Here is a 13,154-nt window from a genome sequence, read left to right as displayed (position 1 = left end):
TGATTCATCTATCTAGTTCTCTTAGTAGGTACGTTTTCTTTCGATAAAACCGAAGAAGAAACAGTTAAAACTGTACAATGTAATTATTAGCTTTGCAGATGCAAACGACCTTTAATAAACTGTGTCAATAATAAAGAATGAAACGAAACCATTGCATCTCGTTATAGTGTAACCGATCACCCGGATCGCTGCACTGGCATTGTTTATAAGTTGCCATTTCAAGGAAATTGCATCAAAGCAGTGTTCCCATAAGTATCCGCAATACGATGGAAGATGCAAACATTGTATCGGTAAATGATAACGTGACTTGTTTGTTTGATAAACTTACAGCGCATACAGTTGAAGTTACAATATTGTTAAATATGTGTAAAAGATTTCTGATCTTCAGTAGATATTTTTTTATTTTATTGTCTTTATTTATACTTTATTCTACACATTGATAGTACATAAAAATATGACAGAGGTAAGTAAATGTACAAAGGTATGTTTAACTCTAAAAGAGCTCTCTTCCAGCAACACCCAAAGTGGAAAGGAGCATCAATGTCAGCGGGTAGATTGGTGACTTAGAATGGCAAACAAGCTGACGGCCCAATCGATGGAAAGTGGTAACCGTCGCCTAAAGACATGAGCAGTACCATAGACATAACAGAGTTTACTGTTTCGCCCATGATATCCCCTATGCGTTGCCATTCCTGAGGACTCTCTGTTATGTTATGTCCATGGTACTGCTCATGTCTATAGGCGACGGTTACCACTTTTCATCATGGGCCGTCAGCTTGTTTGCCATTCTAAGTTGTATAAAAAAAACATACAAAAATACAAATTTCTCTTCTTTGTAATATTAGTGTAGATATATAATCTAAGAGTGGATCACATATTAAGAATCTTACTTGTGTCAGGTGGTGCCGCGACTGGAGGCAGCACGCTGACTGTCGCTTTAGCGATGGCCGGCTGGCCCACCGCGCCCTGCGCTCTACACTCATATGTAGCTGAGTCTTCGCGCTTGGCGTGCCTTATAACTAAAACCGAGCGCCTTCTGAAAATAGATATACAATATCTGTTTATAAAAAAAAAGCTAAAAAACTAAATTAAGAATTTCTAGGACTTCCCATTAGAATTCGTAAGATGTTTGTAGAAAGTTCAAGATTTCAGAATCAAATAAACTACGAACTTTATATATATTCTTTATTGCACTTGTAAGTTACATATAAAACAATGTATTTATAAATATTGTGAGCAAGGGTGGACTTATCTCTGACAGAGATCTCTTCCAGTCAACTCAATACAGTGAGAAAGCATTTCGTTAGCGGGCAGCTGAAGTGCTACAACTATTAATACATAAACAAATATACAGTTAAATAAAATATTAAAATATATAATAAAATATTACATAAATACATACACTATAAATACATATAATACCTAACTATTTATATAATAAATGTTAAAATAAATGAATATACTAATTACATTAGAAATTTATGTAAAAGTAATGAAAAAATTGTATAATTTTGATCGATCGGATACTTTAATGTTTTTGTTTTTAATATATTACATTTTTGTCATGTAGTTCTGGCATGGAATAAGCTACCCTTTCCTTTCCCGTGGATGTCGTAAGAGACGACTAAGGGAATATAATGGTCGATGGATGGGCTGCAGCGTTCCTATTAAAACATCACAAATGCGCACTGTGTTTGCCAACCCGTTAGCTAAGCATTGCAATTTCTGGTAAAACCTTCTCATAGGAGGAGGCATATGTTTAGCAACGAATAGTAACTGCTGGTATCATACTTTTATGTTTATAACGAACGAAACACCAATCAATCATTAAATGTGTTTCAGCGTCTTCACGAAATTTAAGTTCAAAATGTCAGAATAACGTTTTATGGTAGCCCCATTGATTTCTAATTACATACTGTATCCTTATTTCAGGAGCAAGGAAATAGTGTGAATCTATAGTATTTGTGCGAGAATATAAAGTGGACTGTATGTACGATAAGTTCTTTGAAATATTTGAGAATGCGAAAACGGACAAGTTGTTTTAAAAGTACTACTAAATTACCTAGATTCAAACTTAGTTCAAATGACTTACCCTTTGATTAGCGAAAATTCCTTTTACAAGATACTCAGATCACTCAGTTCCCAAAAGCATGCTAAAGTTACCTGAGATTACCTCGTAAATGTTATAAGAACTAGCTAACTAACTAGGGTTTCGATCTTGAATTTTCCGACAGACGTTTCAATCTTAAATCCTTTTAAATATTTAAGAACGACACGAGAAATTATCTGTTGCGTAATTCTTTTTATAAAACAAAAATATTAAATTCAAAAACTAAAGTCTCACGATTGTGAAATTAAATGTTATACGTATTAAAATACTTTATGAGCGACAACGACAAAACTGTTCTGTTTCTGTATTTAAGAGCAGACACCAACAACTTTTTTTTATCTTACTACCTCCAATCAAAATTATTAATTGCCACATACAAGAATAAATGTTTTTATGAATTATCGAGAATGTTGCCATGCAATTATTACATCTAAAGTGAACAGTATTTATTATTTATTAGGTAGGTACAGTAGAATCTCGATTATCCGAATCAGATAAAACCAGGGGTATTCCGTATAATCGAAAATCCGGATAATCGATTTTAAAATTAAATTAAACACTGCATAACAAATTCTGATATTTTTTTGTTATATATGTAAAGGATTTTACATACGTCATTTAGACAATACGATATCAAAAAGTTACGGGATATAAAGATAATTAATTATATATTACCTGTTTTCCCAGTTAATACATAAAACTATTTCTAAATTGGTAATAAGAGTCGTGACATTTAAAATCCGGATAATCGAATATTCGGATAATCGATGTTCGGATAATTAAGATTCTACTGCATACAGAATAAAGGCTACAGATCGAATTGCTGGACATTAGCATGCTAGATGCTAACCAGACTAAGTGTCAAACATTTTAATTGTTACATCTCTATACTAATTAGGATATCCATAGTTACTTGACCTCACAATTGTATCAGACTAAAAATATTAGCGTAGCAAAGTTTTATACATTAACATCAACAAACCGTGAAATTGCTGTCCGGATCGCTTGATTATAATTAGAAATATAATAGCAATCAGCTTAGGCTCTTGATACAATGCGACAAGAGTTATTCTCCATTGATCCTGCTGCACAATCGTTCGGGGAGGTACCTTGGGTCAATGACAGTCGCCTGCATTTAAGATTAGTGCAATATGTTCGCAATAGGCGTGTGCAATGGACGTTAATATGAGATGAATGCAAGCCTCATTTGACTGCCGACAGCGGGACATTGTTTGCTTACGAGTGGAAGTATTAATTCGGATCAAGATCAATATTGCAAACGGTTTCAAGTGGGTCATAGTAATTAGATGGCGAGTCGTTATATTGATAGCTACCAGTCAAACAAACATAGTTTGAGGTAGAAATAGAGCACAGTGTATATGTATCTTGTTTTTATTTATTATTATTATTTCAGCCGTTAATTGTCCAAACACTGTGCTAAACATTCCTTCCTTCACTAAAAGGGGAGTTTTGCCAGTAGTTGACACGCTTGGCAGGCGGGATGGCAATCGCAGTTAGGATTTTAGAGATGTTTCAAGAGGGACGCTGTTGTCCATCCCTCGCCTTCCCTTAGTCGACTATTACGACACCAAAGGGAAAGGAAGGGGTGGCCTATTCTATGCTGGGACCACACAGCAGTTACCACGCAGCAAGTATCTTGTATCAGTTATTAATTTACGATTGATTGATTAATTCGAGTCTCTAATTTTTACTATTAAAATATATTCTAAAACTTTTGAGTCAACTTTAATTTGTCGTCTTTTAACTTCTATGAGACCATATGAATTTTGTAAACAGTATATTTCTTATTAGCTTGAGGATTAGAATCTAAACTTATAATAACATTGTCTCTAATTACTATATTTACGGTATTATTAAGTACAGTAAAGAATTTTTAAGTTGTTAAAGTGAATTTTACCTGAAATTCTGCACCCGGAATCTTCTTAATGCAATATCGGCTACCGGTTTCCCGTCTTTGTACCAGGTGATGCGCGGCGGTGGTCGCCCGCTCGCGTTGCACTCCAGCTTCACCTTCGAGCCCTCTGTTGTCCGCACCGACTGCATTGGCTCCACTTTTGCTGATCTACCTGGGTGCAGAAGAGTAACGTCAATTACAAAATCTTTGGGAGTAATTATTTAAATAGAACTTGGAATTATAATGAAATTGAAAATAAAATGCTGTTTAGTTTTGTTTACATCTATACTTAAAAATCTACGCTCTAACTGGCAATCAACGCACAGCCGAAATTACTATATATATATATATATATATATATATATATATATATATATATATATATATATATATATATATATATATATTTTTTTTTTTTTTTTTTTGTTTCATTTGTTTCATGAATGTAGAGTCGGCACCAAAAGTCAATGAATATTCATAGATTTTTAAAAACTTATGTTTGACACTAGTATTGTATTGTTACGATACCTACTTCTCATGGAAAAATGATCTGTATATAGTCAATGCTTTCTTCGATGGTAAGGTAGTAAACATATCCTTAAGGACTTAATGGTCGAGGAATGGGTAGCAGCGTCCCTCTTTTAACGTCACCAAATCTTAATTGCGGTTGCTACCCTCCTGCCAAGCATGGTATCTACTTACAAAATCTTTCTATGTTTCACTTCTGTTCAGCAGTGGACAGTTTCACAGTTTCCATTTTACGAGTTCATTTCTATATTATTATGTCTTTGAAATAGATGATATTGTATAAAAATAATTGAAAAAACACACTGTATTTAGAAAATTTTTACTTTTTACGATAGTTATACGACTTCTTTACAAATTTGTACAAATCAATATCTGATCACTTTTCGTTTTGACTCTGAACCTGTTCATCTTCTTAACAAACGATTTTGACTCTGCATCTTCATAAATGTTGTCTAATTGCTTAATTATTAATTAAAGAAATTTCGTGACCATTTATGTAGTTGCACAAACGTTAGAATCTCCCTATCCCCACTCCACCTTCCCAGCACTTTAAATGAGTCGCCTTCAAAAGTCCCGAACTAAAAATAAAGTGCTGTCATTAGGCCAATGGCCTTATTATTTCGTCTGACGAGTAACATTTGTAAGATCAGAAATAACGTGTATTATCTAAACGGGAGTCATTCCTTTGGACAACATCCCATCCATGGGCGACGAAAAAAAATTGGCTCGGTTGCGACGTGAAAAAAAAAGTCGCGCTAGTAGTAAATCACTTACTATATTAACTATATATCCAGAATGTGTCATACTTAATGTTTGTAATAGATTGGGCAGGCTCCGTTTTGAGAGACGCTATTATTGCGATGTAGACGATGCTATATGTGTATTTAATTTGATTACGTCTGAAAGGGTCAGTCAACTCTCTTACAGAAGTTATCGCATTATTTGTATGCAAAACCGATCAGGGATCAGAATTAATGTGCAATCAATACAAGACGAAAGAGGAAACGATTGACGAAAATGACGTCGTGTTAATGACGTCGGTGTACAATTATATTAGTCAAATTTATATTTACATGTGACCTCATTATTTTGTGGCCAAGGACTTTGTAGAATTAGGCTCCGTACATTAATCTCGATCGCAATTTCGCAAGACTATTAGGTATAAACAAATCAAAATTACTGATATAGTTCGATGAATTTGCAACCTGAAGTGGTAGTGGACATGCCATATCTATTGTAGAACCGATAACTGTTAGAGTAGACATGTTCTGGAGTAGAAACCGCGAATCGGTAAGTATAGTGTGGGATAACTTGATACTAGGTAGAGCGACACATATATAAGATTATGGGTAATAGCTGGAAACGAAACCCGAAGATTGTGCTTCGTGGCATGTCTTGAGAGAGGCCTATGCCCAAATATATTGTATGATTATAAGTATAGTGAACTAGAAGCGGAAGGATACAAAAAGCGGGAGACCATATATGGCACGAGGCATTGGAGAAGCAGTATAGCAGTAGATAGATACTGGCCGAAGTGATGATGATATCTTTAAATTAGGCAATATTCTTTGATTTCATTATATTTATAATAAGTGAATTACAAGTGAATTAAATTAACAAATATTAAAAATTTATAAAGAAAACAATGAATATGATTTTTTTATAGATAACTATTAATTGATGTCGAGAACCAAACAATGAACATCCGGGGGTACAGCTCAGAATATTCAGACCCGAATCAATTAAAAAGGTTCGTTTCTTAAAATGGCCCAGTCAGAGAATGGATTCGGGACCTAATTTACACAAAGCAACTTGCCCACCATTATGTCACAGAAATTATCAACATCTAGACGTGTTTTAGTATTTGCCATAGAAAAATATAACTAGGGCATAGATTTTAGATTTGTCATTAGAGAGATCTCGAAGATATTTTTTCGCAATTAGTATAAGCTATAACAAGTGATGGATTGCTGATGGAGTCCCCTGACCTCTGCTAATATCCGTCTCATTCGAACAATCGTCCTAATAGTGCCATGACGTCATTTCATTCAAGAACATCACCATTATCTACGCCCACCGCTTTCCATTCATCATTGGGATTATATTGTACAATAGGATGGAACTATTTGTCTTTTATTTGTATTAGTACATATAGTAATAAGCTCGTGAGTTTATCTCCAATGGGTGTTTATAAGTCAACCTTTTTAGTTTGGAGACTTCAGAAATGTTGATGTCCCCGGAAAGTATTTTGTAAAATAGTTTCTTCTCTATTTCACATAACACATTTTGTGCATTTATGTGTAAGATATATACCTAAATTAAAGACAAGTATGATATTGTTTCGTTAAAAAAAGTAATATTATAAGAAGCCAATTTAATCGATTTTCGAATCGAATCCTATGATTAATATCGAGATGTTTCATAGATATCCTATTACGACATGTACCTTAGGTATTGTAAGTACTGTGTACTAGTGATTTGGGCACCCTAATGTATTAATAAAATAATGGATAATATTAACTTGCTGATAATGTAGCTTTTTATAGGTGAAAGAATTTTAAAAATCGGTTAAATAGTTTTTGAGTTTATCCATTATAAATAAACATAATAGGGTTTGTTGCCTAAATTTTATTGTATTAATGCCTTTATTGTACAAGAACTGAACTCAAAAACATTGGAAAATGAGGTAGTACTATATTAAACCGCTACACCATCAAGGCCATCAATAAAATTAACAAGATCAATCATGATACGAAGTGCAATGCCCTTTGACGTCATTAAAACCCGCACATCTCCAAAATGACCGGAATTTTTATGAGTCGTCTCCCACCCGGCGCCGTCGCGTAAAACGCACTATTAGACCTTCATTCATAAATCCCCTATTCCGTAAAAGGTCGTCATCCTGTGACGTTAAGATGTCTAGTCCAAGAACGTGGGCGAGGGAATTGGCAATGGAGTGCTATTGACGTGAACTCAGTCGCTCCATTCATCGGAACATCCAAATATGTATTAAATGTACAGAAATACCGTTGGGCAGTTAATGAGTTTATTATATTTTCTTTTTTTTTTTAAATAAAAGCAAATATGCTGATAAGCACAGTGTGAAATCAAAATCGTTAGAAATTCCCTGCCGAGGTTTTCCTAAGAGCCTATAGCATGGGGTTCTTCAAAAGGGGGGTTAAGAGGTTTCTTCAGGGTCGGCATCTCTAGTATTGCAGGTGTTCATAGCCTACGGTAACCATTTACCATCAGGTGGGCCGTACGCTTGTTTGCCACCTCAGTGGTATAAAAGAAAAGCTTTTTAATAGAATATTCTACTAATGAAACAAAATATTTTTAAGAAACAAATATTTGTTTTTATAACGGAGGTTTTTTAAAGGAGGCAAACGAGCATTCGGTTCACCTGATGGTAAGTGACTATGATGTATCTGCTACCCTCTTTTAATAATAATGAGCATAATTATATCTACCTACATATATATATATATATATATATTAGTAATGGGAGACTTAATGCGCTGTCAGTAATAAACCAGTATTCTTGCATACCAGTTGTTATCACTTCGCGAACCATCCTTAATACATATCAGTGGCGACGAGGACGATCCTACCTACAATAAAAATGTCTTTTATAGGAAATATACCTATTTTTGACTATAAAAACTGTGAATGGTCTATTTTTAAAGGTCGATTAATTCAATTTTTAAAAGTGAATAATGTGAAAGATGACTGTAAATGTGCAATATTGATTACGCATTTATCGGACAACTCATACCGTCTAGTGCGTAACCTAGCCTATCCTGAAGAACTGGAGACGCAAAGTTTTGAAAACCTGGTGTTATTACTCGACAGCCATTTTAAGCCGAAACAGTGTTCATTCGCCGACAGAGCAAAATTTTATTCCGCAACAAGAAACTGCGGGGAGTCACTAGGAGACTGGGCGGCACGACTAAGAGGTTTAGCAAGTTACTGTGACTTTGGTGTTGCCTTGGATACAAATCTCACGGACCGTTTCGTCCTAGGTCTGGGTCCAGGTCCTGAACGCGATAAATTGTTTGAACAAAACGTTTCCGAGTTAAAGTTAGCACGTGCCATTGAAATCGCGGAAAAGGCAGAATGTGCTAGGGATGCAAAGGCATTCGTATCAGACACAGCGGCTGTGAAGGAAGAAGCGATATATAAGTTATCGTACGGATCTGCAAGGAGAAATTACGGCGGTAATGGCGGTGGCGGCAGTAAAAATGGCGGTGGCGGCAGTAAAAATGGCGGCGTCGCGAATTCACGTGCGGCGTGGACGTCGCAGGCTAGCCGCGATCAATGTAAATATAATCACGAAATACAGTGTTTAGTATGTGGTATGAAAAATCACAGTGAAGATAAGTGTCGTTATAAAAATTACAAATGTCAAAAGTGCGGTATTAAAGGGCATTTAAAAAAGATGTGTAACAAAAAAAATAAAAACGAACATGTTTACGTAAATCAAATCGGAAAAAATGATTCGGATAGCGACACCGGATGTGACGAGTGCCAAAACTTTAATTTAAGGTATGTAATTAATAATAAGCCGATACGTATAGATTTGATGTTAAGTAATAAGTTCGTGACCATGGAATTAGACTCTGGATCAGGTGCATCAGTCATTTCAAAAAATATGTATAACGACATGTTCTCAATGCATAAATTAATGTATAGCAATATTAAAATGTGTTTGTATAATGGACATAAAATTTCACCTTTAGGGTATTTTGTAACTAAGGCCATATTTAATAAGAAAACAAAAACGTTGAAAATATTCGTAGTAGATTCGACCGGCCCTCCTCTACTGGGTCGTGATTTTATGTCCACCTTCGATCTTGTGTTAACTACAAATATTAATACCTTGAGTTATGATATTGATGTAAACACATTACTGGAACGTTACCCTAACCTATGGCGAGATGAGCTCGGCAGCTTTAACAAGTTTAAAGTTCATCTACAATTAAGGGAAAACGCGGTTCCAAAATTTTTCAAGGCTCGCCCTATACCCTCGACACTCACAAAAGAACCAAAGTGACCGACATAGCAAGCTGAAGTGGCAATGGGCTGGTCATATATTTTAAAGAACCGACAACCGATGGGGAAGAACAGTTCTTGAGCAGGACACTAGATGGATCTCTTACTAGATGGAGTGACGACCTCAAATACGGGGAGTCAGGATGCAGGTGGCACAGGACCGTTCCTTATGACAGTCTATGTGAGAGGCCTATGCCCAGCAGTGGACACATAATGGCGGAGATTATAAAGATGATCTATACTTATAAAATCGTTGTTCCTAACTGACTATCAACAGATATCCAAAAATACACGTACTAAATCTAGGAAACTTAGTATGGGAGGAATGGATTGTTAGTAATGCGGACTATCAATCCTATTGCTAGTAATTTACTCTGTCAGATCGACCTCCACTTGGTCCCGCCTGGAAACCATCGTTCTGGATTCCAGGGGTATTCATCACGATGGGCTAACCTATCATCGCTCACTGGTGCCCCGCCAGTGTATACCGATAGCGCAGGCGGAGTTACTATTCCATTTTCATCCCTAAAAAAAAACTAGAAAACTGAAATTTGTAACAATAGTTTGTATTATAATTATATTATAATACAAACTATTGCATATGGCATCCGCCAACAAAGGATTTTTGATATTTTCAACTTAAAGGAGAAATACAACACCACGGTAGTTTCGATGGTGATGGCGATCCATTGTTATTGCCATTCTAAGTAGGTATCATAAAAAAAATGAGTTAATTTTAACGAGTTTACGAAACATCTCATTATTCATGGCGTGTTTTGACATGTACCAAATTTTTTTTTTTTGGCGGAGCAAAAAATATTATCGAAGTACGAAAACTTTAAAGCTGTAATTAAATGTCGTCACCCTGTATATAAATATATAAATAGAGGCTCGTCCCAACACGTCCGACGGAAGGCGAATTGGAGCGGCCAGGTGAGTGAGTCTGGACGTCGGCCAAGCTTACTCGCTTACTCATTCTATAGTGGAGGTACGATTGAAAAAATCCTATTTACTTGACGACACCACAACTGATACCAGACGAGATATTTTTAACCGACTGCCGAGTAGATGGGTAATGATTTTCGGGTGCAATATCGACGGTTAAATGTCAATGACAATTGATATTTATAAAATATCTAGCTGACTCGGTAAACGCTGTTTTACCAAATACATTATTTCGAGAATTATACATGAAAATTTCTTGTACTACAATTACCATCTTGCAACCCTATAGCGAATATAAAAATTGCCATTAAAAACAGGAGTTGATCGTAAAAGGGTGAAAATTTGAAGTTGTATGTATTTTTCAATGCTAAATTATATTAAAATATAAAAAAAATATAAATTGTTCAAAAAGTTAAAAAAAAAAAATTGGGGACGGTCACCCTTATTATTGAGGGGTATGAAAAACAAATGTTGGCCGATTCTCAGACCTACCCAATATGCACACAAAATTTCATGAAAATCGGTAAAGCCGTTTCGGAGGAGTTTGGTAACAAACACCGTGACACGAGAATTTTATATATTAGATTGTAGACATTTTTTTAGTACTATATCTCCTTTTGGATGTCACATAGAGGAATAATATTTGTATAATTATATTGAGAGTTTATATTCAAATCAATTGATTTCTTTTTTGGTTTCTTCGTCGTGGAATAAATCCAGATGTTTTATGTGATCCCTGTAAAATCTGTCCCATTCATGTTTCAACCGTGAAGCAGACGTGTTTGCATGGCTGTGTTTCGGTTTGAGGAGTGGGATATGGCAGTGAATTTACAGGGTACAGAGGAATAACACCTGAGTCCTCACAGAGTGCGAAACAGTATACTCTGTTATGTCCATGGTACTGCTCATGTTTATAGGCGACGGTTACCAGTTTCCAACAGGCGAGCCGTCAGCTTGTTTGCCATTCTAAGTTGCATAAAAAAAAACAATTTGTTTATAGTTAATAGTGTTTTTTTTTTGTTTGCTAAATGAGATAGTTGCGAGTTCACAACTGGACTTATATTACTGTACTTTTTTTCTATGGGTGAAAATGGTATGGTATCCCCGCCCGCGCTAACGGGATACGCTGGCGGAGCACCAGTGAAGGGTGATAGAGGAGAATGAAAACAGGCCAGTTAGCTCATCATGATGAATTCATCAGGAATTAGCCATGATAGTTTCCAGGGGGAACCGCGAGGAGGTCAACCTGGTTGGGTATATTGCTAGCAATAGGATTCTCAGTCTCCATTACTAACAATCGCTTTTCCCCCTATATTACTGTACTGTACTGTACTGCGGTAATAATCTGTGCATAATTGATTTTAAATGTATATTTTTATAGTATAATTAAATTTTTGTTTTTTTTTTTTCTTTCCATTAATATATTATTTGTATCATTATAATTTTCTCATTTTTACTTTTTGGTAAGTGCATTGGTAAATGTGTAAAGCTTACCAAAAATATGCATATACAGATAGATAGATAAATGATAGATAGATAGATAGACAAAATTTTTCATCGTGCCTCCCACCAAACTGTTTATAATTACTCCTCTCTATCCAAAGGTTGCCTGGAAGAGATCGCTCTTAGCGATAAGGTCGCCCATTGTTTTCTCATTGTGATTATTTCTTGTAATTATTTATATTTATAATAAGTTTACTATTGTAATCTTTTTGAGGAAACAATAAAGAGTATCTATCTATCTATCTATCTATAGATAGATATATAATTTATTTGTATCACTTACACACACATACAAATAACATTAGCTAATGGTACATATTTAAATAAAACAAAGCATATACAAAACAAAAAAAAAAACAAAAAGAAAGTATATAAAAGAGGTTATACAATTTCTATTATAAATAAATAAATAAATGGATAATAGTAGAATGGTAGTCCCGCCTGTGCTATCGGCATACGCTGGCGGGACACTAGAGTAAGGTGAGGATGAAAGCAGGTCAGTTAGTTCATTTTAATTTTTTTATTTATTTATACTTATGTACACATTAGTTATAAAAATATGACAGAGGTAAACAAAAGTACAAAGGCGAGCTTAACTCTGATAGAGTTCTCTTCCAGCAACACCCAAATTTATTGTGACGAATCTATCAAGATTATTCACGATGGTTTTCAGGAGAACCACATGAAGGTTGACTTGTTAGGGTATATTGCTAGCAATGACTCTGGTATACTTTATTACTTTCCCCCTAGTTATTAATGGTTATCCGTCGGTATTTTGTGTGCCGTGTGGTCTTAGAAGGAGCCACCCCTTCCTTTCCCGTGGGTGTCGTAAGAGGGCGAGGGATGGGCAGCAGCGTCCCTCGTAATGTTTTAAACATTAGTAATAGATTAGCAGCAGCGTCTATCTGAAAACATCTATAAAACGGTTGCCAATCCGTCTGTCAAGCGTGGCAACTACTGGCAATCCCTCGCTCCCCCTTTCGGGGAAGGTTATGTAGGTAGGTATGTGGATTTATGTTTTAATCAACTTAGAATAGCATAATATAAGCGTCAGCTTATATTATGCTATTCTAAGTCCATTATTTTATACTACGAACGTAG

At 35.4% G+C, this 13,154-nt stretch overlaps 1 protein-coding gene across 2 annotated transcripts in view; it reads right to left on the bottom strand.

Moving 5' to 3' along the window:
* The window catches only part of LOC113523158 (protein vein), a 114,413-nt gene that overhangs the window by 9,266 nt on the left and 91,993 nt on the right, over positions 1–13,154 (bottom strand). For both annotated transcript variants that reach the window (XR_008252799.1, XM_052894519.1), the window contains exons 2-3: positions 4,029–4,197; positions 891–1,036 (exon numbers count right to left, since the gene is read on the bottom strand). Coding sequence is in view for 1 of the 2 variants with exons in the window: in XM_052894519.1 (XP_052750479.1) it covers positions 891–1,036; positions 4,029–4,197 (315 nt within the window). In the remaining variant the exon portion in view is untranslated. The remainder of the gene's footprint in view (positions 1–890; positions 1,037–4,028; positions 4,198–13,154) is intronic.

This window comes from Galleria mellonella, unplaced genomic scaffold (genome assembly GCF_026898425.1).
Source record: "Galleria mellonella isolate WM207_F2 unplaced genomic scaffold, CSIRO_AGI_GalMel_v1 utg213, whole genome shotgun sequence".
NCBI classification, from domain to species: Eukaryota; Metazoa; Arthropoda; class Insecta; order Lepidoptera; family Pyralidae; genus Galleria; species Galleria mellonella.
The sequence above is the reverse complement of the archived record's forward strand: the minus strand, read 5'-3'. Positions and strand labels throughout refer to the sequence as shown.